The sequence below is a fragment of the Watersipora subatra genome, chromosome 3 (genome assembly GCF_963576615.1).
Source record: "Watersipora subatra chromosome 3, tzWatSuba1.1, whole genome shotgun sequence".
Lineage (NCBI taxonomy): Eukaryota > Metazoa > Bryozoa > Gymnolaemata > Cheilostomatida > Watersiporidae > Watersipora > Watersipora subatra.
Genome location: NC_088710.1, coordinates 10,729,733 through 10,754,027, shown reverse-complemented (window position 1 = coordinate 10,754,027; position 24,295 = coordinate 10,729,733). Strand labels below are relative to the sequence as shown.

General features: G+C 35.3%; 1 protein-coding gene across 1 annotated transcript; it reads left to right on the top strand.

Moving 5' to 3' along the window:
* The first annotated feature begins 282 nt into the window (after positions 1 to 282).
* Positions 283 to 24,084, top strand: LOC137389494 (ran-binding protein 9-like). Its single transcript, XM_068075510.1, has 13 exons — positions 283 to 472; positions 4,598 to 4,709; positions 5,171 to 5,223; positions 11,539 to 11,706; positions 12,204 to 12,226; positions 12,604 to 12,705; positions 13,096 to 13,178; positions 16,636 to 16,748; positions 17,673 to 17,898; positions 21,063 to 21,265; positions 21,753 to 21,913; positions 23,354 to 23,465; positions 23,912 to 24,084. Exons 1-13 carry the CDS (start codon positions 283 to 285, stop codon positions 24,073 to 24,075), a joined length of 1,710 nt encoding a protein of 569 aa, XP_067931611.1. The 3' UTR covers positions 24,076 to 24,084.
* The last annotated feature ends 211 nt before the right edge of the window (positions 24,085 to 24,295 follow it).

Here is a 24,295-nt window from a genome sequence, read left to right as displayed (position 1 = left end):
TGTAGCCTAGCAAGGCTAAAGTTAGCGAGTTTGCTCGATACTGTATTTAAAAAATGTTTAATGTTTAATTTGTTCAAATAAAATACCTGTGTTGTTTAAATTTTTATAATGTACCATAAAACTATTAACATTCATTTTGATATTTCACTTTGTTTATTTTTTCATAGGATTTGTTCCGTTTTTGTGCGCTGCATTACTATTGGTTAGATTACTCAAAAGTTGAATGAAGTAGCCAATCAAGCATTATGTCGCTGTTGCTCGATGAGAGCATTATTTCTAGATATGGCATCTGCATCTACAGACGTTATGGACGACAAAGGCTCGGATGATTTTATTGATACGCTCACTCGCCTTCGAACTCTTTATCCTTCCGTAAAGAATCTAGAGACCGAACTACCTAGTTGTTGGAATCAAAAAGACAAACATGAATTCATTAGTCTTTCAAACAACTACCTAACAGTTAACTATAAAGGTTGGCATTTATTTTTGCCCGATGGTTTTGTTATCAGTATCTGATCACATATTTGTTCTACATAAGCTTGCGGGAAAGGAATATTGTTTTACGTACTGCCGTTTATATCGCTAAAATATTATGTAATGCTATTATGTTGTGTAGTAAATCAGTCTTGTGAGACCAGTCTTGTAATGGCGATCATCTAGCAGTTCTAACTCGTAGATTCAGCAGCCATACTGTTCAAAGGCAGTGTTGTGCTTATGGTTTGTATAAACTGTTATAAGGCATATGTAAATTCTATCATTATACGACAATACTATTCACACTATTCATAGCATTACAATGGTAAATTTTATTCATAGTTGTCTAAGCTTTATGATTGTAAAGTGTTACCTATGACAAGTGTTAAGTGGCAGTATTAGGTTTTAGTTGTAGCTAAATTTTTATTATATTTTGCCATGATTTAGTGAAAAAAAGTTATTGCACCAAATTTTAATTGATTTTACCAAAAGGTATAGGTATTCTTGTATCATTTGCGATTGTTTTTGATGTTTAAGGTGCCCTGTTAAGCTGTTTCAAGATTAAAATTGGCAAAACGTTATCGCTGTTAAAACGCTCAGAAGAAAAGAATGTGCCCTGACTTGCCCAAAATGATGTATATAACCGTGAGGCTGCCTGTCTTTCACTCGTTTTACATCGGCTATTGTTATCGAAGTCGAGTGCCACGTCATTCTATTGCCATTTAATTCGTATTAGCTCATAATTGTCAGAATAAAATTTTAAATCTAGCTACATACATTTTGCTATAGGTGTCTCAATTAAGGTAATTAAGAATTTGTCATTTTAGTTTCCTCTAAATGCTGTGTAAACATATGAGTACTGACTACGATTCTACGGTAATCGTGCGTCGAGTCGACTTGTTCATTGAGGCCTTTGTGTCAGTGTGGGTCTCAGTTGTCTCACACCGGAAACTAGTTAGGCTACTAGATAAAAATAAGCAAGAATATAATCAAACATCTTCGAAAAGAACATGTTTGAATATATGATGAAACCAACTGCATCCTTAATAAAGTCATGCATAGTCAACGTTATCTAGTCATTATTAGTATCGATTTGTAGAAAAAATCTTCCTGGTCACATTTGATTAGTTGATTCAAGTATAAAACAAAGGTTTTTTTGAGTTGACCAAAATAGTGAACGCAAAAAAATAACAATTTTTTAAAAATCAATCAACCTACCGATTCTGGCAAAGAGTTAATAAAGCCATTCCTGCACCTGGTTAGTGGATTGTGGCGTGGACTCACCTGTTTTCCCTTAGTAGTGTAGAGCATAGAATTTTTTGAGCTTTTAATATTTCGCCTGTTGGAATTGAGTAAGTCAAGATTTCGGCACAGGGCTAAGATGTATTCAATATGTTCTGCTAATCACATTTTGCATTATCTTAACATTATTATTTTGTAATATAATTTTTACAAGTCAACATATTTTCATTTTGGTAAAAAAATTTCATTAAAAACATCCATCTAAGCCGTGGCCACTCACATAGTTTCAGCTCATATAATAGGACAAATTAATCTACTGCAGCAAACTCAAACAAAGCATATTATGGTTTGTGCAGCACACATTCTTTCTCATTTATGGCAGTTTCCAGACTGACACAGCTGCTCTGCTGGTGGCATCACATAAACATCCTGTAATCAATAAAACAAATGTATTAAATATATGTCATTCATAGATTTGTCGATCAAAAGTGTATCTACCGTAAGCTTTCAATTTGGGAGATATATCGAGAGAGTAAAATTACAAAACTAACAAATGTGTAACAAAAACCAAGTATGCCGTAACAAGTATGTAACAAGTATGCCAAACCAACAATTTGAAGCTTTGTTTTTGGGAGTTGAAGATTAGCATTGATCAATCCGTTTTCTTCACTTTCTACAAGTGAGAAGTGAACATAATTCTAATCATCAATCTACATGTAATTCGCTAGCTAAAACTGCCAGAGAAAATTTTAAGCAAGTGTATACAGTAGCTAGGTGAAAGAATAAAAAAGTTATGAAATGATGATTGGCTGAAGAAGAGATAATATATTTATCGCTCGCGGACTATTCGTATACGCTGACTATATTCGTCACCATAAAACCACCCGATTGCATCTCACCGTTCCAAAAAATGATCTCATTCAAACGCTTATATCTCGGGACAGGGTCAGTTTACAAAGACAAAAATGACATCACATTGTAGCTGTTTTATCTTTATGTCGGTCTTAATTTCATTTGAATGACTTTAATGGTTTCATATAATTAACTTATCCCACGACCAAACGTGCGGAGTTTGAGAGTTTTTATGATAAATGCATGTGCACACAACTTACGAAAATTATTCATCAACAACGTCGCAAACCCTTGCATCGAAATCTCATCAACAAATTTAACCATTTTTTTGTAGAGTCATTAAAGTATAATAACGATACAAAACACCATACAAATATATAAACCTATTTAAATATGTTACCAAGTCTTGGAAAGGTTACCGCAATATCTTAAAACTAACCCATCTGATCGGATTATACATAAATAGACAGATTAATTCGGCCAAAAATCTTTATTAAAACTGGCCAAGCCTTACTTTTATTAAAATTAAGACCGGCAAACGAGTTGCCGAGCGACAGATAATAGAACCATTAAGTCATGCGCATTTCACGAAAAAATAACGTGCACATTTCACCAGTCTATAGCATTGTCGAATTGCCGAAGGTTTCTGTAATTAATGTAGAAGTACAGAAATCGTTTCTTTTTTGCCGATTTCAAAGTAACTGACATTTTGGAAACTTTTGAGTACTTTGGTATTCTAACTGATGTCCAAAGCAGTGAAAGTAAAGGAAATGATGATGATATTTTTTTCTAATGATTCTTATGAGATTATTGCAGTATTTAATTATAAGTTTGGATACTCTTCTTGATACTTCTTAATATTGTTAGCTATGACGTTTTGAAATGTAAACAAAATTGTGCATTGGCTTTCTGTTATTACTGTATTACTATATTAATAATATTGGTTATTCTAATAATATCAGTGCATTTTACTTCTAATTTTGGCCAATATTGCATTTCTCCTATGGCAGGGGAGAGATATAAACAAATAATCTTTTCCTTTCATTATTGCTGTTTGTCATGACCAAACACTTTTTTAAATAGATTTTCTAAAAATCTATATAAATAGCACAACTTCTTGATATTGTTAGCTATGACGTTTTGAAATGTAAACAAAATTGTGCATTGGTTTTCTATTATTACTATATTAATAATATTGGTTATTCTAATAATGTCAGTGCATTTTACTTCTAATATTGCATTTCTCCTATTGCACGGGGAGAGATATAAACATATAATCTTTTCCTTTTATTATTGCTGTTTTTTGTATATAATAACACCTACACCCAGTACATTACAGCTACCATTGCAGTTATCCTATTGCACTGCAGTGCCATTTGACTGCTAATATTGCATTTCTCAACCATCAGTACCCTTTCTTTTTTCCAATATCACTTTGGTCGTGGGCTGTATGACGGGGGAATTTCTAGCATATATATATATATTAATATAATATATGGTTGACAGTAATTTCAATGGTACAATCACAACGTTAACAGTAAAAAACCTGCCAAATGCCAATTTGTTGGATGTTCAAGATCTCCATTATTAAATTTTAAGAATATGATCGTCTGTGAGTGCTTACATCTCTACAGAGTAGCATCTACTTATTTGACAATGCATGACAAGCTATTCTTAATCCACCTTATGTCGGACAGATCTTGGTCTAGTTGCTAGTTAAGTACAGCTTACTTGCCCGCTTTATTGTCATGTTAACTGATACATTATTATGTCTTTTCTCCAAAGCTATTAAAAAATTGTAGTTCAGTTGTAAAAATATATAGCAAAATTTTAAGCTTGTGTGCCAGAAACAAAGCTTTATTATGTGGAAATTATTCCTTCAGTACTTCATGTTCTTATAAACATCAATCAAATTTACAAGTTTCTCATTATTTTTAATTATGCTTAATTTTTGTTTTATTGTTAAGGATTTAAAATTGTTGATGTTAATAAAATTGTTTAGGCTTTTCAAATTATGTTTTTTTTTCAGGTCAAGGTAAGACACCAAAGGACGCAGCGAGCGTCCGGACTAACCATCCGATTCCTTCTGCATGTGGGATATACTACTTTGAAGTTAAGATTATAAGCAAAGGCCGAGATGGGCAAGTATACACCGCATGTCTCGCCCTTGGTTATAACACTTATTATTGATCTTATGTTGGCTGTAGATACATGCTCTATTGCAAAAAACGTCTCCGCCAGGAATTCTTGATTTGCGTTTTTCACATTTAAATTTGTTTTAGGATAAATTTTGGGCTATAGTATCAAACTTTTAGTTCATATTTGGGCAATAACCACACTTGACAGTAATAGCTGGTCTGTTATCTCTTCCACATGAACGCAAGTTATTGTCAAGGAATCGGTAAGTTGGAATCCAACATACCATAAACGTCTGCTCTATTAATGTCAAGCCAAACACTTAATAGCATCTAGCCCTAAAAACGTGCTGGTTTTTTCATAAGCTCTTCAGTCTGGCGGCCATATTAAGAACATTCTGGAAGTTATCGAGGTTAGCCTGCTAGTAATGTATACAGACATTCTTATCTCAATCTCATTTTTACAGTTATATGGGTATTGGTCTGAGTGCACGAGAAGTCAACACAAACAGGTTACCAGGTAAACTTTATAAAACCATTTCTAGTTTCCTACCTTCAAGGCCAAAGAACAATTGAGAATTTTTGTGCAAATTCATGGGCGCTGCTGCTAATATGGTCATAAACGTCAGCATATTTAGTAGTGTTGTAGTATATTTTTGGTGTATTTAGTAGTGTTTAATATTTATGACTATCGCTTTATTGTGAATAACTTAGTGGTTGCGTTTTCAAATAAACACATTTTACTACACTACACATACAAATTCTCAGCATATGACAAAGTTCTAGCAAGTATTTGATTCTATCTCAAGTGATTTTCAAAGCGGGACAGTTAAGCTTTCTAAGCATCCCAATTTCGTGAGAGGTTGCTGAGAATCAAAAAGATAATAAAAAACATTTACAGAAATATATAAGCTAAATTATTTTAAACTAGTCGAAATTATAGTCCATTATGTCAAGTATCTTTTTCACTATGTCTATCTCCAAGCATTGTCAAGTCTACCCATCTGTTTGCGTGCCTTGAAGTACAGTAACAATAACACCCTTTCTATTGATTCTTGCTTGAAGAATCAATTTTTTTACGTTTAGGTTTTCTATAGTTTCATATGGTGGGTTTGTTACAATGGTAGGCGTAATTACCTGCAGTATGTATTAAAGAGATATCCTAGGTTTTTAGGCTGTCGAATGAATTAGATGTATTACAGATGTACATACTAGTATTGCTATGCATGATATTGCTATGTATTTCGATGTACTACTAGATGTATTACAGCGTTCTCTTGGCAATAATTGCTATAGCATATGATAGTTCTAATATATGAAGCAAGTTTTAGGACTACTTTATTTGGTGTGCAAAGGTTTGACTATGTTTGGCAAAAAATGTTGCTCTAAAATAATGTGTGTAAGTTTAAATAAGGACTATACGCCGAATCAAGTAATTTAAAAATATCTTTAAAAATATTCTGATTTTGATTACAAGCTTTATAACAGAAATTGCTGTGTAGAAATGCTACGAACAGATGATATACAGAATGGTCTTTGTCCCGCCTTCATTAGTGCGTCTCACTGCATCTCAATTTGTGTCCTGTTCTGTTATCTGATCATATATTTGCTCTACATTAGCTTGAAGGAAAAAAGGAAATCATTGGCTTGAAATATGGTGCTGCTTTTCTCGTGCAAGAATTTAAATCTTGCGACATTTTGGGGTTCACTTTCATTCATTTGGTATGAGCTGCATGAAATACTCTACTAAATAACTAATACTAACACAAGTGTAATGACTTATCAAGCAGGGTCACTGAACTAATAATGGTGATTGATGCCGCCATGCGAGTCCCTGCTGTCTGAAAGTGTGATTCTTTGAACGTGCTCTACCCGGTCTCATGGCTGTTGTACTACATTTTCTGTGGATTTTCTACCACATCTCATAAAGCACCAGCTAATATTATACATGTATTGTGCATAGCTAACAAAGCATAGAATGTATACATTATATACAGTGGTACCTTGAGATATGAGCCGCTATAATAAATACTGTGGCACGTTGAGATACAAGACACTTTAGATACAAATTTTTGGAATTCAAGCTCAAATTTGATCTGAATTCTTGCTTGAATTTCAAGCTAGATTTTTACTCACCAGCCTTGGCTTGCACAGCGGTTAGTAAAAAGGCAATAGTTGTTGGTGGTGAATTTGTCCACCAGTTTGTATAACCCAGTACTTCACAATAATTTTTTGGCACGCTCTCCTTTCTCCCTGGGGAGAAACCATCTTGTGCCCTCCTCTCCTCACGACTATAAATAGTGTAGCCTATCTGTCTATAAAATTGTTATATAGTTACACATGTACTTAGCACTGTATCCTTATTAACTTTAAAAGAAGAAAAGAAAAAGACGTGTGGACCAACATACAACAAAGAATACCTTTAATAATTGAAATGGAAAAGATTCATACCATATCTGAAGTTTAAACAATTAAATCTGTAATTAAGCTATAGACATTTTTGACTGACCATGGCAAACCATATGAAGCCGTAAAAATTCTAGAATCTGGAATATCTTAAATTCTGTAAAATCTAGAATTAAAAATCTCTTAGAACCAATTGATAATAGCATATTTCAACTCATCACCAACATTAACTCAGGAACAGAATATTAGCAAACTAACATGCAAAACAAAAAATATATTTATATATTTTTGTTGACAACACAAACTATTTATAAATAGTTTGTGTTGATTTCTTTAATGAAAAATAAAGTTTAGATTAATAGTTACAACGAGTAGTCCCATCAGGGAAAAACTATGCTGTGTAAAATGTGAAATTACGTGAGGTGACATCGTCGTCAGTGTCAACAAGTTTCTGTGTGTTCTTAAATTAATTAATATTTCCTTCATCATGTGCCTATCCCATATAGCAAACTTTTGAGTGAAAGTGCTGAACTTACTTGTCCATGATCTGAGAGAGGTACTGAGCCTTCCTTCACAGCTGTAGCTTTAGTTCATTGACCTTTCCACATGTCACTCAAGTAGGCCAGCTCCATCAGAAATTTGTCATCAAATCCTTCTGCAACTTTATATTTGTGCTCTTTCTCTATTTCCTCCGAGTTGAAATACATGGGACAACACTTTTCCTCTTGCCAGCCCCTTGCTTCACTGCGAAACATGCAACTTCAGCTCCCATCTTCTCACAGATAGCAAAAAAACTCATTTTTAGGCGCTTGGTCTTTATTAAATTGAATATATCTACAATGTTTGTCATAACCCCACTTAATTCAGAGGCAAGTTGCTTTGGTGCCAGTGCTTTTCTCTGTGAAACACAGTTTGTCCACTCAGAATTAGGTAAGATCTTCTTGATAAGAGTTCAAAGTCGTTTATCGTCCCTGTCATGTTCTGTGCACCATCTCTGCAAACACCGACGCGGGTCACTCACTTTAGCCCATTCCCTTTTGAATAGCTCATCAGCTGTGTCTCGGACATATTTACAAAAACTTAGATCCTGAAGCATGTCAAAACTTATGCATAAGCAATATACAAACAGTTGTTGTTGTCATTTACTTCATCAAATTGTAAAGCAAAACAATTGACTTGGCGTTTATCTGCCAGTTCTTTAAGCTCATCAACTGTGTCATTTATACACCAGGTGACGCTGTCATTGGACAGAAGGATAGCTTTTATTTTTGCAGCCCTGCAGTCATCCAGCATGACAGAGAGCATGTCTAGTGAAGCAGGCAGTATTAGCTCCACTGATATAGTTTTATTACTGAACAATTTAGTACCATTCCTTATATGATGCCAACAATGCTTGCTGAATTATTGAAATAGCATTCACAAAGCGGATGATCGTTGGTTATATTCGGCACATTTTCGCTGTAAAAATTTGTGCAGTTTATCAGCATGATTGGCTACAGTGTCTTTAAGTAATGCCTTCAGTTATTTGGTTTCTTGTTGTCTGCTGCCAACATTTTAGACATAGTCAGCACACTCGTCTTTCATCTCTCTCTGTAGTCACAGTGAAGCTTAGCTCTACATGCGCTTCATCATGTTTCCTAGTCTTAGCTGTCCGGAGACAGTCATTTGTCTCTATCTTTCTCTCTCTGCCTGTCCTCTCATCCCTGTCAGGTATGTTTTCGTGATGTTACTGGAGGGTCCTCTTGCTGCACTTTATACTCATGCTTGTGTGCAATGCCCCGAATACCAATAAACCTAATATTCCCTGCACACACTGATAATAAGAGCGCCACTGCTCCTCAATGTATTGGAAGTGTAATTGCACTTTATTTTAATACAGTAAAAATTAAAATAAAGATATAAAAACGCGTTCTCTGAGGTCAAGCTCGCCCCCTTAGCAGAGCCTCGTCTTCTCTGGGGGAGAAACATTGGTAAAAATGCATATTTTGTGATCGGTTTTGCATTTGTCAGTATCTTTTTTGTGCCATAACCGATCTCTTATGTAGAGAAATTTGGTGTGTGTCACCATAGTGCATGAGAAAGTTGGACTTGGGCATTGCATTTCCACACTATCTTAAAGAGCTAGCAAAACTCCTTTGATAGGTTATTGTACAAACGATCTAGACTCATTCAGGCAAATCAGATCGACAATTCAGTCAAAAAAGAAAGCTCTTTCAGTTTTATTTATTTATTAAGACGTTCATTTAAAGTTAAGGTAGTGCAATTTCATGTTTGTTTAATTAAATTCCAAAATTGTGCGTTAAATGTAGAGAGTATCATTAGGCCTACACCTACATTCATTGTCACCCCTTACTCTTGCTTTCGTTCCCTCTGTCATCTGTTTGCTAGTGTATTCATCCAACTTCAAGTTAAAAATACTGTATTTGTTTGTTCATATTAATAACTAATGTTTTTACCTTAGATTTTGATTTTTAATATTTAATGTTGCACATTAAATATTCTCTACTGTATGGTCTTTACTATAATAAGAGCCATGCCCACCCAGCCGTTTGTCCAACACTGTGCTAAGTGCGTTATGAGAATAAAAAGCAATACGTCACACAGGAATTAAATCAGGGTGTTCGGATTACCAGGCAAGCACCTTCATCTGCGCCACTTGACCACCTCTCCACATTTAAGAATGTTGTAAAACCTCTTATTAAATGCCACCTTTATTTGAACACCACCTCTATTTGACCGCAGCTATAGAAAGGTTGAAAAATAGAGCGGCACCTTCTAATTGAACGTCACCTCCAATGGTTCACCACTTTGACATTCTTTGATCTTTGCGAACCCATAATAGAAAATGATCAGTAAACAAGTGTCCACAAAATCGTATTAATAATGACTCGGTTACATTAATAATTAATTCTGCCATTGTTTCTGTTTGTATCGAAGTCTGTTTTCCAACTCCGAAGCTTTTCGTTGAAACTTTAAAAGCAACACCATAGAATAAATGGATAGCTGTATCAAGCTAATAGAATTTCCTTGTTTAGCGCGGTCTTGACACTTCGACATATGTGAAAAACAGTTTACATTCGGTGGTAAAAGGGGAAATATGAACGACCAGTTTTAGGCTAAAGGTTGTGCTTAGCACGCATGCGACTTAACATTTCTCATTATTTGCCCGAATTGTAACTCGTAAAAGTTTTGCTCAGCTAAAAAACTTATTTGGACGCTAATACTGACTAGTTTAGCATTGCAGAAACAAAGTTGAGGTCAGAAAACATTGTTTAAAATATTGAACAGCCAGAAGATGTTTGCTCCAACGAAAGCAATAATCAAAGCGCAACTGGCCAAGCAAACGATACAAATATTTCTGTTTCAAACATGTTAATTTTCGTTTCTGTATGTATAATAAGTATGGTTCGTTTATGTCACTTGTTCTTGAATATATATTTGTAGCATTTGATTGATTATTATTATTATGTAGTTTATAAATTTGCAGATTTATAGCATATTATTTGATAGCATCTTTACAGTTATCTCGGCTTACTATGGATTGAAGCTCATAACTCCTGTTCTATAGCACTTAAAAAGCCAGTTTTGGCCACAAATTGTAGCAAACATATCAATGAGTGCAATGAGCCTTTATTCAACATTGTTAAATATAGTTATAAAATAAAAAATGCTTTCAAATTTAGAGAGAAATAAAAAATTGTAAACTCCAACAAATTGCAAAGCTGGGCACAGGTTATAATATCATCTGAGGTTAATTGCAAGCTATAGTTCTCAATTAGTAGAGATAGTTTTTAGCTTTCCAGTTCATATTTATTTAGGGATGTTCAAGTTGTAGCTAAATTAGCAGATTTATTGCATCTAAAAGGGTTAATGTCGCTCCACCCAAAGGAGAGTGCAAAATATAGGTGACATTCGCTTTGCCCAAAAAAAAGCATTACATTCATTTTCCAAAAAATCTTACGAGCCATTGGAAAAATATCACGCCAGTCTCCATTTGAATGCCACTTCTATTTGACTGCCACCCCTATTTGAAAAATAGATTCGTTCAAAGAGAGGTTTAGCGCTAATTATGCACACAGTTATTACACTGACAATCTCTCGCGGCGCTCAAGACTGTCAGTGTACTAGTATATATAATTGGGGATCTATTATTGAGTGGGTTTGGAAATTATCAACAGTTCGGATGCATTATATCCGTTTTCTTTATTTTAAATAAGAAGTAATTGTAACATAGATTTTGTAATCCAAGCTCAAGTCTGGAACAGATTAAACTAGTATCTGAATTTACCACTTTACAAAAAGTAGTCTTTATATACAGTTATTTTAACCTCTGATAACTCATTTTTAGAACATATTCACAGTCTATGTGATCTCATGTTCTCAGTCTATGTGATCTCATCACTTGAGATAAAATTGCACTCATTTTCAGGTTGGGATAACAAGTCGTACGGTTACCATGGGGATGATGGAAACTCATTCTGTTGCTCGGGTCAAGGTGAATCATATGGACCAACATTCACAACTGGGGACATGATTGGTTGTTGTGTAAATTTAATAGATGGCACTTGCTTCTTCACAAAGAATGGTGTTAATCTAGGTAATATTTTCTCTAGTTCTTTGTTGGTTCCAATTACTTTCTAGGTAATCGTTGTTTCTATTAATGTAGCTTTATTTCACACATAACATATTAGTTGAAGCCTTTTCAAAAGTCACTGACTTTAATGTCTGACTATGAGACATGATCGTGATATCGACTGACTTTAATATTCAACTGTAATATCAGACTGGTGTTCGACTCTTACATCCTACTATGATCGCCACAACTGTGGCTGTCAACTGGGATATTAGAACATGACGTCTGACTATGGCAGTCGACTATAATGTTCTACTATCGTACCAGGCTAAGATGTCCGACTGGTGTCGGACTATGCTGATGTCTTGAGACTCAAGTATTTGCATTGCGGTTAGAAGCTGACTTGTAACTCCTCTCTTAGTTTATTAACAACTAAATCTACTGTCATGTTAATACTTGCACTGATAAACTAGTTACTTATAGTTTACCAGTCTTTCTACTTTCCATTCCTTCTTTTATAGGTGTTGCCTTCACCAATGTTCTGGTAAGTACTGAGTCCAAGAGAGGAGAGGGAGACTCATCCAATCATATTTGACATCTGTCTGTTGACAGTTCTTTTTAAACTTACGAGTGTCTGCTTTTTGGCTATTCATATTCACTTCCTTGATGTTTCAAGACAATAACCTCGTATTTTACATAATTTGCTAAAAACTGGCCTCATTTCTTGTAGACAACATTTTCTTGATTTGAGCTTACCAAATAATTTCAAGCGATATTAATCATAAACAAGTCATCTCTTTGTTGGTTGTCTTCATCATACTGCTAAATTATTTGTTTTTTTTTTCTGTTTGTCATAAATTTAACTGAAGAGAACTCTTAGTAGATTTAACCATGAATTCACCAAATCTTGTTTATTTGCAGGACAACCTTTACCCTACGGTTGGCCTGCAAACTCCTGGAGAGGTTGTTGAAGCTAACTTCGGACAGCAACCTTTCCTGTTTGATATCGAGGACTATATGCAGGTCAGTTTAATACTTTTCAAAGGCAATATATTACTGTTCTTGTAGCTGAACCCATGATAATAGGGTAAGGAGAGTTGCGTGTTGAAGGCATGGAAGGTTATGCTGCTTCATTTAAAAGCTGTTATATTGTTTTATGGAAAAAACAGCATGTTTTATGCTTCCGATTTTTACACGCGTTTGTACGTCTGTTATCATATCACAGACAAGTAATTGATTTCTCATTACTAACTACTCTCGCTAGATATATAACATCCAATCATCCTTCCTTCTCTGGCAGCTTGCCATCATCTTCAGGGTTAAATCAATCGCGTGCTGATTAGTCAGGCATATGTTTATATGACCTCTTCACCTCTAGACACAACACTCTGTTATAGCCGTGATATGTTGCAGGAATACAGGGTAGCTGTACAAAATCAAATCGACAAGGTGTCTTTAGGATCTCACACTGATCTCTTACATACAACTTTACACAGGTTAGTTTGTCTTTGCGCAGATCTCGTACTTACAACCTTATACAGACTGGTTGGCCTTTGACCCTGATCCCTTTTATACATAACCTTAGGTTAGTTTTCTTTCACAAAGGGTAGCTAGTCTTTTCGCACTGTCGTATAAAATCAGTAAGAAATTATATGAAGATTGCTTATAGAAAATCTTTACAGAATTTCTTTTGTTACGTAAATGCAAACTTTTTTCATCTACAAAATGGACAGTATTATGGTGAATTGTCGTGGGGTCATTTATATTAGATTTATTTTTAAATATATTTTATCGTGTTTATTTGAATTTAACTTTGCTAAAAATATATGTTAATTTTATGATGGATTTTAATGCCAGCGTTTACGTAGCATGCTATCTTTCTGTAATCTAAAGATGTACTGTTTGTGCTATTTTTATGCTATGGTTCTTAAAGTGCACTGGAATAATTGTATTTAATCATAGCCACATTCAGCTTTCCATTATGTTCTGAATGTTTTAGTAAAGTGATACAAATCCTTGCTATGAATCCATCATGTGATGTCGCAAGGATTAGAACAGGATCGACAAAAATCTTGATTTTTGCTAAAACTTTTACCATTACTAAGTGCGCCAGCCATGCTTAAATATTTTTAAAACGCTAGCCTTTCGGACATCCGTGAAGCTATAACGGTGGGCAAAACAAACTGGACCCCTTTGTTGGAAAACTAAAATTCTCATTTACAATATTGTTGCTCATTGTGAATTTATTCAATAACTCTAATTAAACTAATTTCCATTTTGTAAACCAAATAGCTGTGATATTTTTTAAATGATTTTGTAGGCTAAATTCTGAAGATTTCATTCTTTTAATTGTTGAAGATGGTAATTAGTACAAATATGATCACTCCACATACATTTTTATTTGCTTATATCAGATATACATGTATGTATATCTGATATCAGAACGAAATGAGGATTAATTTAATATATATTTTATCGCTATTGACTAAAGTCACAATGAGTAATAATATTGTAAAAAATAATTCTAGTTTTCTAACAAAAGGGTCCGGCATGTTTTACACACCCCTGTAGATACTGATTCTGCATACACCCCTGTAGATACTGATGCTGCATACACCCATGTAGATACTGATGCTACATACACCCCTGTAGATACTGATGCTGCATACACCCTTGTAGATACTGATCCTTCATACACCCATGTAGATACTGATCCTTCATACACCCATGTAGATACTGATGCTACATACACCCCTGTAGATACTGATGCTGCATACACCCATGTAGATACTGATGCTGCATACACCCCTGTAGATACTGATGCTACATACACCCCTGTAGATACTGATTCTGCATACACCCCTGTAGATACTGATGCTGCATACACCCCTGTAGATACTGATGCTGCATACACCCCTGCATTACATAAATACTTGTTTTCATTTTAAGCAGACTTTAATAATGAATATTTTAGCTCCAGTAATAAAAGGTTATTAAATATTAAATAAAGTTAATTATTAAGTGGAAGTTCCTCAACTCGAATAGACACGCGGTATCTCTAGTTATTATTGACCAGTAATAAGTCACATTCTTTAAAGGAACTCAAAAACTACCAATTGCAGAAAATTGGATGTAGATGAAATGCTTCCCCAAGAAAACTTTCAATGATGATTAATACAGAAATCGTTGATTGCACACCTAAATATTGTTTTTATGTATTGTCACCAACTTTTCAATAAATCATCTCTTAAAGGTGGACTTGCAAAAAAATTCACATGACAGTTATTTGGTATCAAAAGATTCACCATGTCTTACTCTGTTGTGTTGTAGGTGCAAAATATGTGGATATGTGATTACAAGTTCTCAAAAGCTCAAAAACAAACAGTTAAAAAACCGGGCGTAGGTTGCAATCCCTTTATTTTGATGACGTACTCAACTCGAGGTGGTTATCGTTTTGACACATGGTGTTATCACGTTAAATGAAAGGCCAATAAAAGGCTCAATGTAAAACGTCTCGTAACACTAGTTTATGACAAATACTTTGGGTTCTACCGGAAAGCCCTTATTAAGTATAGATGCTCGCTACTTTACAGTTTCATCCCAGCTTGGTCTAATCATCTAGTCATAATCTGATCATGTGACCTATATTTTCCGCCTAATGGCGCGAACAATGTCTGCAGCATTTTTCGACTATCACAGTTGACCAACAGACTCCTCATGTTTATCAGAGAATAATATGCACCCTCTCGAGCTAAGGTTAAAAAACTAAACTGATTTTTAGGCTAAGTTTTGAGATAACAGCGCTCAAAGTGGCAGCATTACAATGATGGTGAAATAGACGCGTAAGCACAATAGACATGGTTTTATTGAATGCGTGAAGTATATTTGCGAAAATATTTCGACGAATCAGGTTGCGTGAAAGTGTAAACAGAAGCACATCGGGTTCAACTACACTACATCACATTTGTGAGGGATTCCAACTTACGGCATTTTCATGATGGCTGCATTTAACTGTTCGCTTCTGAGCTTTTAAGAGATTGTAATCACATTTCCACATATTTTGCACTTACAACACAACAGAGTAAGACATGGGAATCTTTTGATACCAAATAACTGTAATGTGAATTTTGTTGCAAGTCAACAGTTAAAGAGTAGCACCTAATCCCAACGTTGCTTCATTTGGAAGTGTTTTTGTGTAATTCTTCCTTTAGTCAAGTTAAACATTTTAGTGTATAGCCTTGTTTAAATATAGGGTAATATTTTCTTTACATTGGCTAAGGTTTCTATACTATTCCTTCAGCATTTTGCAATTTCTCACTTTTATAAAAGGGGCTGTTAAGCATTCTTTAAAAGTCAGAATTGGCAAGAGATTTGATCAGCCATTTCTTTGTAACGATTCACTAAATTTCTAATTCGTTGGAAGGCTTAAGGAACTCAAAGAGGATTCAACTTGGAAATTTAGCATCAATACAAAGGATTGCGTGACATCAATATGTAATCAAAGATCTGGCCCTTAAATTTGGTTTCGTAAGATCTTAAAACCTTGCCGGAGAATGATGCAATGGATAAGTGACACAGTACAGATTGTGGAAGAATCTAGGATAAGTTAAACTCTGATGTAATTAGTTTGAATCTCAAAATAATGTCAGAAGTAATAAATAAGTCAGCCTGTGACTGCTTAATGCAAAAGAAGCCTGGAAGATTTTTGGCTTCTATTCATCTTACCTAAGCAACAAGATAGAAATAAGTAACCTCCTGTTATAAAAAGATGGATGCTGAGGTAGATGATTATGGTCCATTAATCAAGAGCAGCTCTAAACGGTTTGAGCAATTCAAATTAGCAAATAATTTGCTTATTGTCACTATATCTACATTTCTATGTGAGCGCTTCTACACTGTATACAGTAATATAGTGCTTCTATCCAGCTGCTTTATCGGTGACCCATTTTGTAGAATTATCTCCACCTATCTAGTTCACTACGGGTACTGTTCGACGGCTGAGACATTTGCCAAGCACACAGACCAGTCCCTAAACGAGGAAATAATCTCCATAAAAAACCGACAGAGTGAGATATTGTTACTAGTAGTTGTTAGTGATTGAATGTCTTGTTCATGCTCTCACTGATATGAAGGTCATTAAGTGATACCTCGAGGGTGTGTGGCTAAACTATTAGCTATTGACCATGTGAGCTATTTTCTGACCAGCACGTGTTTACGACTTGAAAGGCACTCAAAGAGTATATGAATCGAGAGCAGCAAGCGTGTTGTTTTGTCAATCACCTTGAGCGCAGTTGTTAAGGCCGATAGCTGTAACAGAAATATTGACACTCGGAGAAGACGAGAAGACGGTTTTCTCCACAATTATTCTAGTTTTTGTTGGTTGAGCTGTGGCTACTACACACACTGGTGAACGTGTTAGCCTAAGTTGGCAGAGTCAAAACTGGCATATCTGTGAAAGGCTAAAATTGTTGACTCTTAATGATAATAGTCTCGATTCCGTTTCATTCATTTTCAGTCCAATGTTATTTGATTCATTTTATTGAACAAAATGAGGATTAATTTGATTACAATTTATGGTTATTGACTAAATTCACAATGAGTAGCAATATTGAATATAGGAATTTTAGTTTTTCAACAAAAGTGTTCAGTTTATGGCACTCACCATTCTACTTCTAAAAGAATGTTTTACCAATAGTGAAGGAGTTATGGACTTGGAAATTTTATACTATTCGGCATTACTGCTATTTGTTAAAGAAGAGAGTTTCGATAAGAAGAAATGGACTGTTATTTAGTTGTTATAAATTTCACAATTTTGCATAACTTATAAGCCTTTATTCCTTTTGTTTATCTGGTCTTCATACCCACAGAATTCATCATCAAGCATTTCTAACAACTATAGTATGCAAAGACCATTACATATGCCCACAGGCTTCCTTCTGAGTGAACCCTGGGAGTATGTGTGGTATCTAATTCATCTTATCTCTTTTTAGGAGTGCAAAAACTCATCCTCTCTGGTCAGGTGAGTGATGCAATCGCTCTCACGCAAGAGCTCTACCCAGGCCTCCTCGACAGCAAGCCTCAGCTTCTTTTTATGCTCAAGTGTCGGCAGTTTGTCGAGATGGTCAATGGCACAGATACAGAGAGTATCAGCAAACCATCACCACTGCAGTCCCACAGCTCTAAAGCAAGTCCGTGCAAGTCACCACACAGTTACCGGTGAGTTGGTATCATTAGTTGGTCCTTGGTGGAAACAACTTCATCTGTTTCTAGTTTAACTCTTGCAGTCCTGGACTGCTAAAGAAGCTGTTGGCTCATTGCCCCCGGAGTCTATTGTAGCAACAACCAAAATGGACATGCACAAGATTTTTGAAACCAAAAAGTTGACTACATATTTGCTATCAACATGAGTCTGAAAATCTCTTTTCAATGAGTCGATTATACATAGTGAATTGTGTTTCAGGTTATATACAATATCATACACCCTACTTTAATTAAAACTTGCATTGACTAATTAACTCAATTTCCATATTCTTAACGAATATATCACCAGACACAGATCACGTAATGATACATCAAAACTTTTCTTCTTAGAATACTTGAAAAAGTTTATTTTATATTCCCTGTTCTCTAGATTGGTACAAACTAATAATTTTTTTGCAATTTTGAAAGCCAAATTTGGCTATATATAACTAGTACAATAGAGCCAAATTTGGCTATATATAACTAGTACAATAGAGCCAAATTTGGCTATATATAACTAGTACAATAGAGCCAAATTTGGCTATACATGACTAGTACAATAGAGCTAAATTTGGCTATACATGACTAGTACAATAGAACTAAATTTGGCTATACATGACTAGTACAATAGAGCTAAATTTGGCAATACATGACTAGTACAATAGAACTAAATTTGGCTATACATGACTAGTACAATAGAGCCAAATTTGGCTATACATGACTAGTACAATAGAGCCAAATTTGGCTATACATGACTAGTACAATAGAGCCAAATTTGGCTATACATGACTAGTACAATAGATTAATACAATTACCATGGCTGAAATGGTTCACATTTGAAAGGCGGTCTTCGATGTTCGGCGAAATATCGGGAAAGTTTGACAGTTGCAAACTTTCCCGCCGTGTATATAGTACTTGTAACAACTATCTTGTTATAAATAACTAGCAATAAAAAATAATGCTTTCAATACAAGTCAGTGAGTTTGCCTATATCGCCTAGAATTTGCCTAGATAAAAGTATACAACTGAGCTCAATCATTTCTCAGAGAGAATCATTTTGCCATCTTGACAGTTGCATATAGATATCAGAGTGTGTCTTGGAGTTTCTTAATGCATGCAATAGAAATAAGCTAATAACAGGCTAAGTTATCATGCTTTTGTTGTTTCTCACGAGGTTCTGCGAGGGGAAATGAAGTCATGTCACTCCATTTATGTGACATGTTAATTACTTCTGCATAAATAATTGTGCTGGCTACTTCATCCACGTTGGGTTGTATTTACCATCGTACTGAGCCTGTTGTAGTAGGCACATAACTTCCTGTATTAGCACTTTGAGCCTGCTGTCCGAGCTCAGTCTTGCTAGCAGGTGTGTAACAGTAACTTGTATTGCCTGAAGCAAGACATATATATCCTATCCGTATGTTCAGCAGCAATGCTCTAGGATTGGTTTTCATTGCCGAACTTCATTCATTTCGCTTGATTTATACCATTCTCTTTTTCATATTGAGTTATCATTGCCTCGCAGTCTGTATCTTTCCTTTGTACTACAATAGATAGAATCAGCACTGGCTACCGAGCAATTCTTCATACATGTTTTTATGAGACTGGCTGATTGCTTGTGGATAACTTACTAATGACTGCTATGGTGTCTCATCAGCTTTCTGCAAGACCTTTTGGGGATCTCGTACATTTTTGTCTTGACCTCCTGTATTACTACAGTAGTAGTAGGTGAAGATATTTGCAATATTAGTTTCGTTGTGGTATGTTTTGCTCTCTGAATGTCTAAATTGTTTTCATTATACTGTAGAACCTCTCATTAATATATAAATGTTCCAACATTCGATGTAAATTATGAACAAATATTTTAGTAAACAACTGAAAAAAGTTCCTGCATGAAGTTTCATAAAGATTTTTTAAGCAAAGAGGTTGAAGCTAAGAATTCAATGTATATAATAAAGATGGATTAACTGAATTGATTATCTGAAAAATTGATTATTGGCCATCTGTATCACCATCGCTACCTCCACACTGTCCTCTCACATCGCCATGTCTACACTCTCATTTCCCGTCTCTAAGCAACAGTATAAACCTCTTCGCATTGACCACTTAATAAATTTATTAGATTCAACAATGGTTTAAGTTCTTTCTTAGAAGTTCTGCTGTATCAAATTTATTATTAGGCTAATTTCATATTAGTGTCATCTTTTTTAATACAGTCGATTACGCTGCTTCAACATCGACATCACGTCTCTACACACTGCTAGCTATTTAAGATTATGTTATTGTTTATGTAATAGTAACCAGACATGCTATTAATAGGTTGATTGCTTAGCAGCAAATTGGACATCTTGTGAAATCGGCACTGAAACCACAATGATAGTTCACCCACTTCTTGCCAGGTTTTATCACCACATCCATGGCAACATTCCTATGTGTTGCTGTTCATGCAATCGTTATTATTCAAAAGTCTTTCAGCAGAAGTTGAAATAATATTTATGAATAATAAACAGCTTAAGGCCATTGACCGGTCTAGGGCTCAACTAGTGAAGTAGATGTTTGAATTATTACTTACTATCATCAACAAACTTCTTGCTGTTGAACAAACTGAAACAAAATTATAAAATAACTTCTATCACAATGTGTTAAAAACTAAATGTTTTCATAATTCAAGTTTTCATATTGATTAAAGAAGTGATATAGTTTCTATAAATATTTACTATAATAAGAGTCATATTTGTCCCTGTCTGTCTGGAGCCACAGTAAGAAGTTAAAAAAAGAATTGCTTTCAGTAGGACTCGAACTCGAGACATAGCTTTGTAGACCAACATTCTAACGCTTACACCAAACACTGGTATTTTACGATAATCGTGTAAATACTTATTCTTTGTGCTCATCGACGCACCTGATGATCTCTGACGACACACTAGCCTGCTAGGGTACTGGTAGGTAACAAGTTGGATGACAAAAGTGTGATTGTTTGGTGTGAACCTACCTGCTATGGCTTTTGCTGCTGATCTGACAGTGTAACTGTGTGTCCGTGTATCATCAATGGTGGCAGAGGGTTTCTTAGCCCACTCACCATTGTTATTACCTCTGATTTCTCTCTCACTTTTAACAACTGTTCTCTTTTTGGGTGTTAGCAGTGCGCATGGTTCTCCTGGCAACAGTCCCTATCGACACTCCGTGGCTTCCCCATTGTCAACACACAGCAATGGTGGTAGTACATCACATGGGTCAGATGCGAGTAATGGCTGTATGGTGACTAATGGCAGCGGTTTTACCTCTCCTGACCTCAATGGTGCCTCACACAGTTTAGAGGACTTAGAAGATGATGAACACATGGGTACAGTGGATACTCACGTTGCTCTTTCTTCAGTTTTTGAAAGTCATTTTTCAATTCTTCTAATACTCGGTTTGTGACTTGGCTCTGGAGGTTAGCTGATTCACTATTTTTTCACAGGTGTTTTAATGCCTGGCTTGTCTTTCTCTTGCCATCAGATATGATTTCTAATTCAGTAGTAGTTAGTGAAGTTTAAACTAGGAGCCTGCTCAGTCTGTTAGGCGCAGATTTTATATAGTGCTAGGTTCTCTAACCGACATAATCTTGATAAGCTCTGCCCTTCGTTATCATTTATTACCAAACCTAATAAGCATTTTGGTAACTGAAGTGGTGTTTAAAAGATCTTAATCAATTCAGTGGACTAGTATTTTAGCTCTTCTATTTCGTGACTGTACTTTAATAGGCTTTTTGAGTCTTCATGTTATTTCCTCTTGTTGTAAGATGGTTCTGAAGAAATATTGCGTAGGTTTGTATTTCACAAATATTGTAGATATTGACACAGCTGCTAAAAGTTCTTCCCTCCGTCCACTGCAGTCCGGTAATGACTCAACGCTGATGAGAATTCTTCAGTTTGGCAGAGAGTTGAGAGCTATGAATAACAAACTAAATGAAACTCAGGGTACAAATGAAACAAATAACGCAATGCTAGAGGTTTGTTCTTCGTAATCATTCAAATGCTACAGGTATTTGTTATTGACCACTGAGTGAAACAATATCTATGCCATGCCACTTGTTTATGTATTGTATGTACATCACATAAGCGCGTCTCTTTATAATTTGGAATACTACCTAACCGTTCATGGATGAATGCCAAAGCGTCGCATTGTTTTTGTGAAACCATTTGAAGTTAGGCCTTCTTAATGACTAAGGAAGGATATATTTATTCTGGTAGAGCTGTTATATTAATAACTACCGATACACTTACCTTTAGACCCTGTGAGGTAACTTATATATGCTTGTATTAAGCACGTAATAGTATTCTTGATGGCAGCAAGCATGAAGTATATTAACATGATTTCAACACTGATATAGCTAAATTCTAACTCTAAGTTCATTTTAAACAATGCAGTCAAATTAATATTATTGTAAAATACTATCGATGTAAGCATGTTTTTGCGTGACATTATTAAACTAATAAAATCAATATTAGCATTTTTGCATAAAATCAGCTTCTATTTGACGGATAAGTAACGCTGCAGCCAGTCTCTGTTATAAGTAGGAATTGTGTGCTTTCTCAAGTGAATGGTAAGCAATTCTATTAAGGTAATACTTTGTGCCACCTAGTAATTTGGAGGTTATTTTCACTGGTGTGAAATGGCTTGCAGGCCATTAACTAAATAGTCAAATTATGAAATTATCGATTAACTTGTATGTCTCACTTTTTCACACATAAATTGTATTTGATTCAGTCAAGAAGTGTTAGATTAGGCAATAAAAATAAACAAATTTTATATGGATTTGATCATAATTTAGGTGCACTGTGTTCAAATATGCATTTACCCTAGGACACTTATGTATTCGCCTCATCTAACTTTCCCGTTTTCGCGGAGTCATTCTCTCGCGAAAGTTTCATGTGCGAAACTAAACTATCATAACGAACGAGCGAAAACGCGAAATTAAATAGCTTTGTTTATTGATAGTCCAAGAAACAAATGGCAGCAAGCGATCAAATTGCATTATCACTCTCACCTACACCATTCTACCTGCTGTTCACCATTACAAACTAGTCACGAATTGAAATTTTTTTCTTATCGGTCAGCTAAGAGCAAACACAACCTGAGGAATCTAATTATGTTTGTTCCACTGCATTTATTTTCACATCACTATATTTTCGCACTCATCAGAGCTGCGAAATCAAGTTGCAGCGATATTTTACTCTATAGGCTACTCATGAAACTAAATACTAGCGAAATATAAGTGTCCTAGGGTATTGAAGAGCCATTATTGTTCAGCGTTGTAGTTTAGGGAAACAAGCAGTTCAACTATGTAAGAAAACTTTCTATAGCCTGTCATGCCGATAATAACCTTGTAGAATAGCACTTGAATAGCGCTAGATTAACGTCATGTGGCTGTATCCTTTGGGTATTTTAGGAGATATTCAGTCTCCTTGCTTATGCAGACCCTTGGAATAGCCCCCTTGGCTCTCAACTTCAACCTGTGCAGAGAGAGCCTGTATGTGCAGCCCTTAACAGTGCTATATTAGGTGAGTTAACACCGTCTGTATATTGTTAGCTCTCATCTCAAGAGACTGATCGCTCCCTATCTGAAGAGAAGCACTCTAGGAATTCTTTTCTGTATCCATCCTTTGTAACTTTAACAATAAGATCATGATCGACATATTTGCATAGCGTATGCTTTTTTTGACAAATCAATAGCCATGCATTGTAAGAAACCGTTATGTTGTGATAGGATTTATTTTCTTTCTGCATTATAGGGGAAGACAATTCCATTCATATCAGCTGAAACCGATCAGCACAGTATACTTTTTGTTTTCCAAGAAGTTTATGAAATAAAGCTATCGCATTTCCCTGGTGTAACAATAAATGAGAAGTAGAATGAAAACTTCTGGCAGCCTTTAGTAAATTTTTCTAGTGTTTGGTCATATACATGTAGGTAGAAGCATGCTTCAATCGGCATGTATTTTTGTAGAATCCTATGGGCTCCCACAGGTTCCTGTGTTGGAAACAGTGCTCGGTCAGACAGAGGAAACATTAAATGAAATGACCAAAGCAGGAATTGGTGCTAGTGCATTTGCCCAGCTGACTGACCTAGTGCCTTTATGTAAAGGCAAAAAAAGCTCCTTGCCCTTGTAGTTTTAGTGCCATGTAGTAAATTTGTGCAACTTGTATTTTCGCTTTAATAGTATGAATATTATAGCATACAAATCATTAATGGTGACACATCGCATCCATCTCTAGTTTCCATGGAGACCAGTCCAGCGAGTGTGTACGCATGTTTTATTATATGGCACACCTATTCATGCGCTACTGTAATCATGTGTTAGCAACATAGGCTTATATCAGTTATATATAT

Bases quoted from the DNA above. Each gene is read 5' to 3' on its own strand.
- LOC137389494 (XM_068075510.1), top strand. From the start codon at position 283: ATGGCATCTGCATCTACAGACGTTATGGACGACAAAGGCTCGGATGAT. The intron at 4,710-5,170 runs GCAAGTATACAC...TCATTTTTACAG, and splicing joins ATAAGCAAAGGCCGAGATGG to TTATATGGGTATTGGTCTGA. The intron at 12,706-13,095 runs GTCAGTTTAATA...GATATGTTGCAG, and splicing joins ATATCGAGGACTATATGCAG to GAATACAGGGTAGCTGTACA.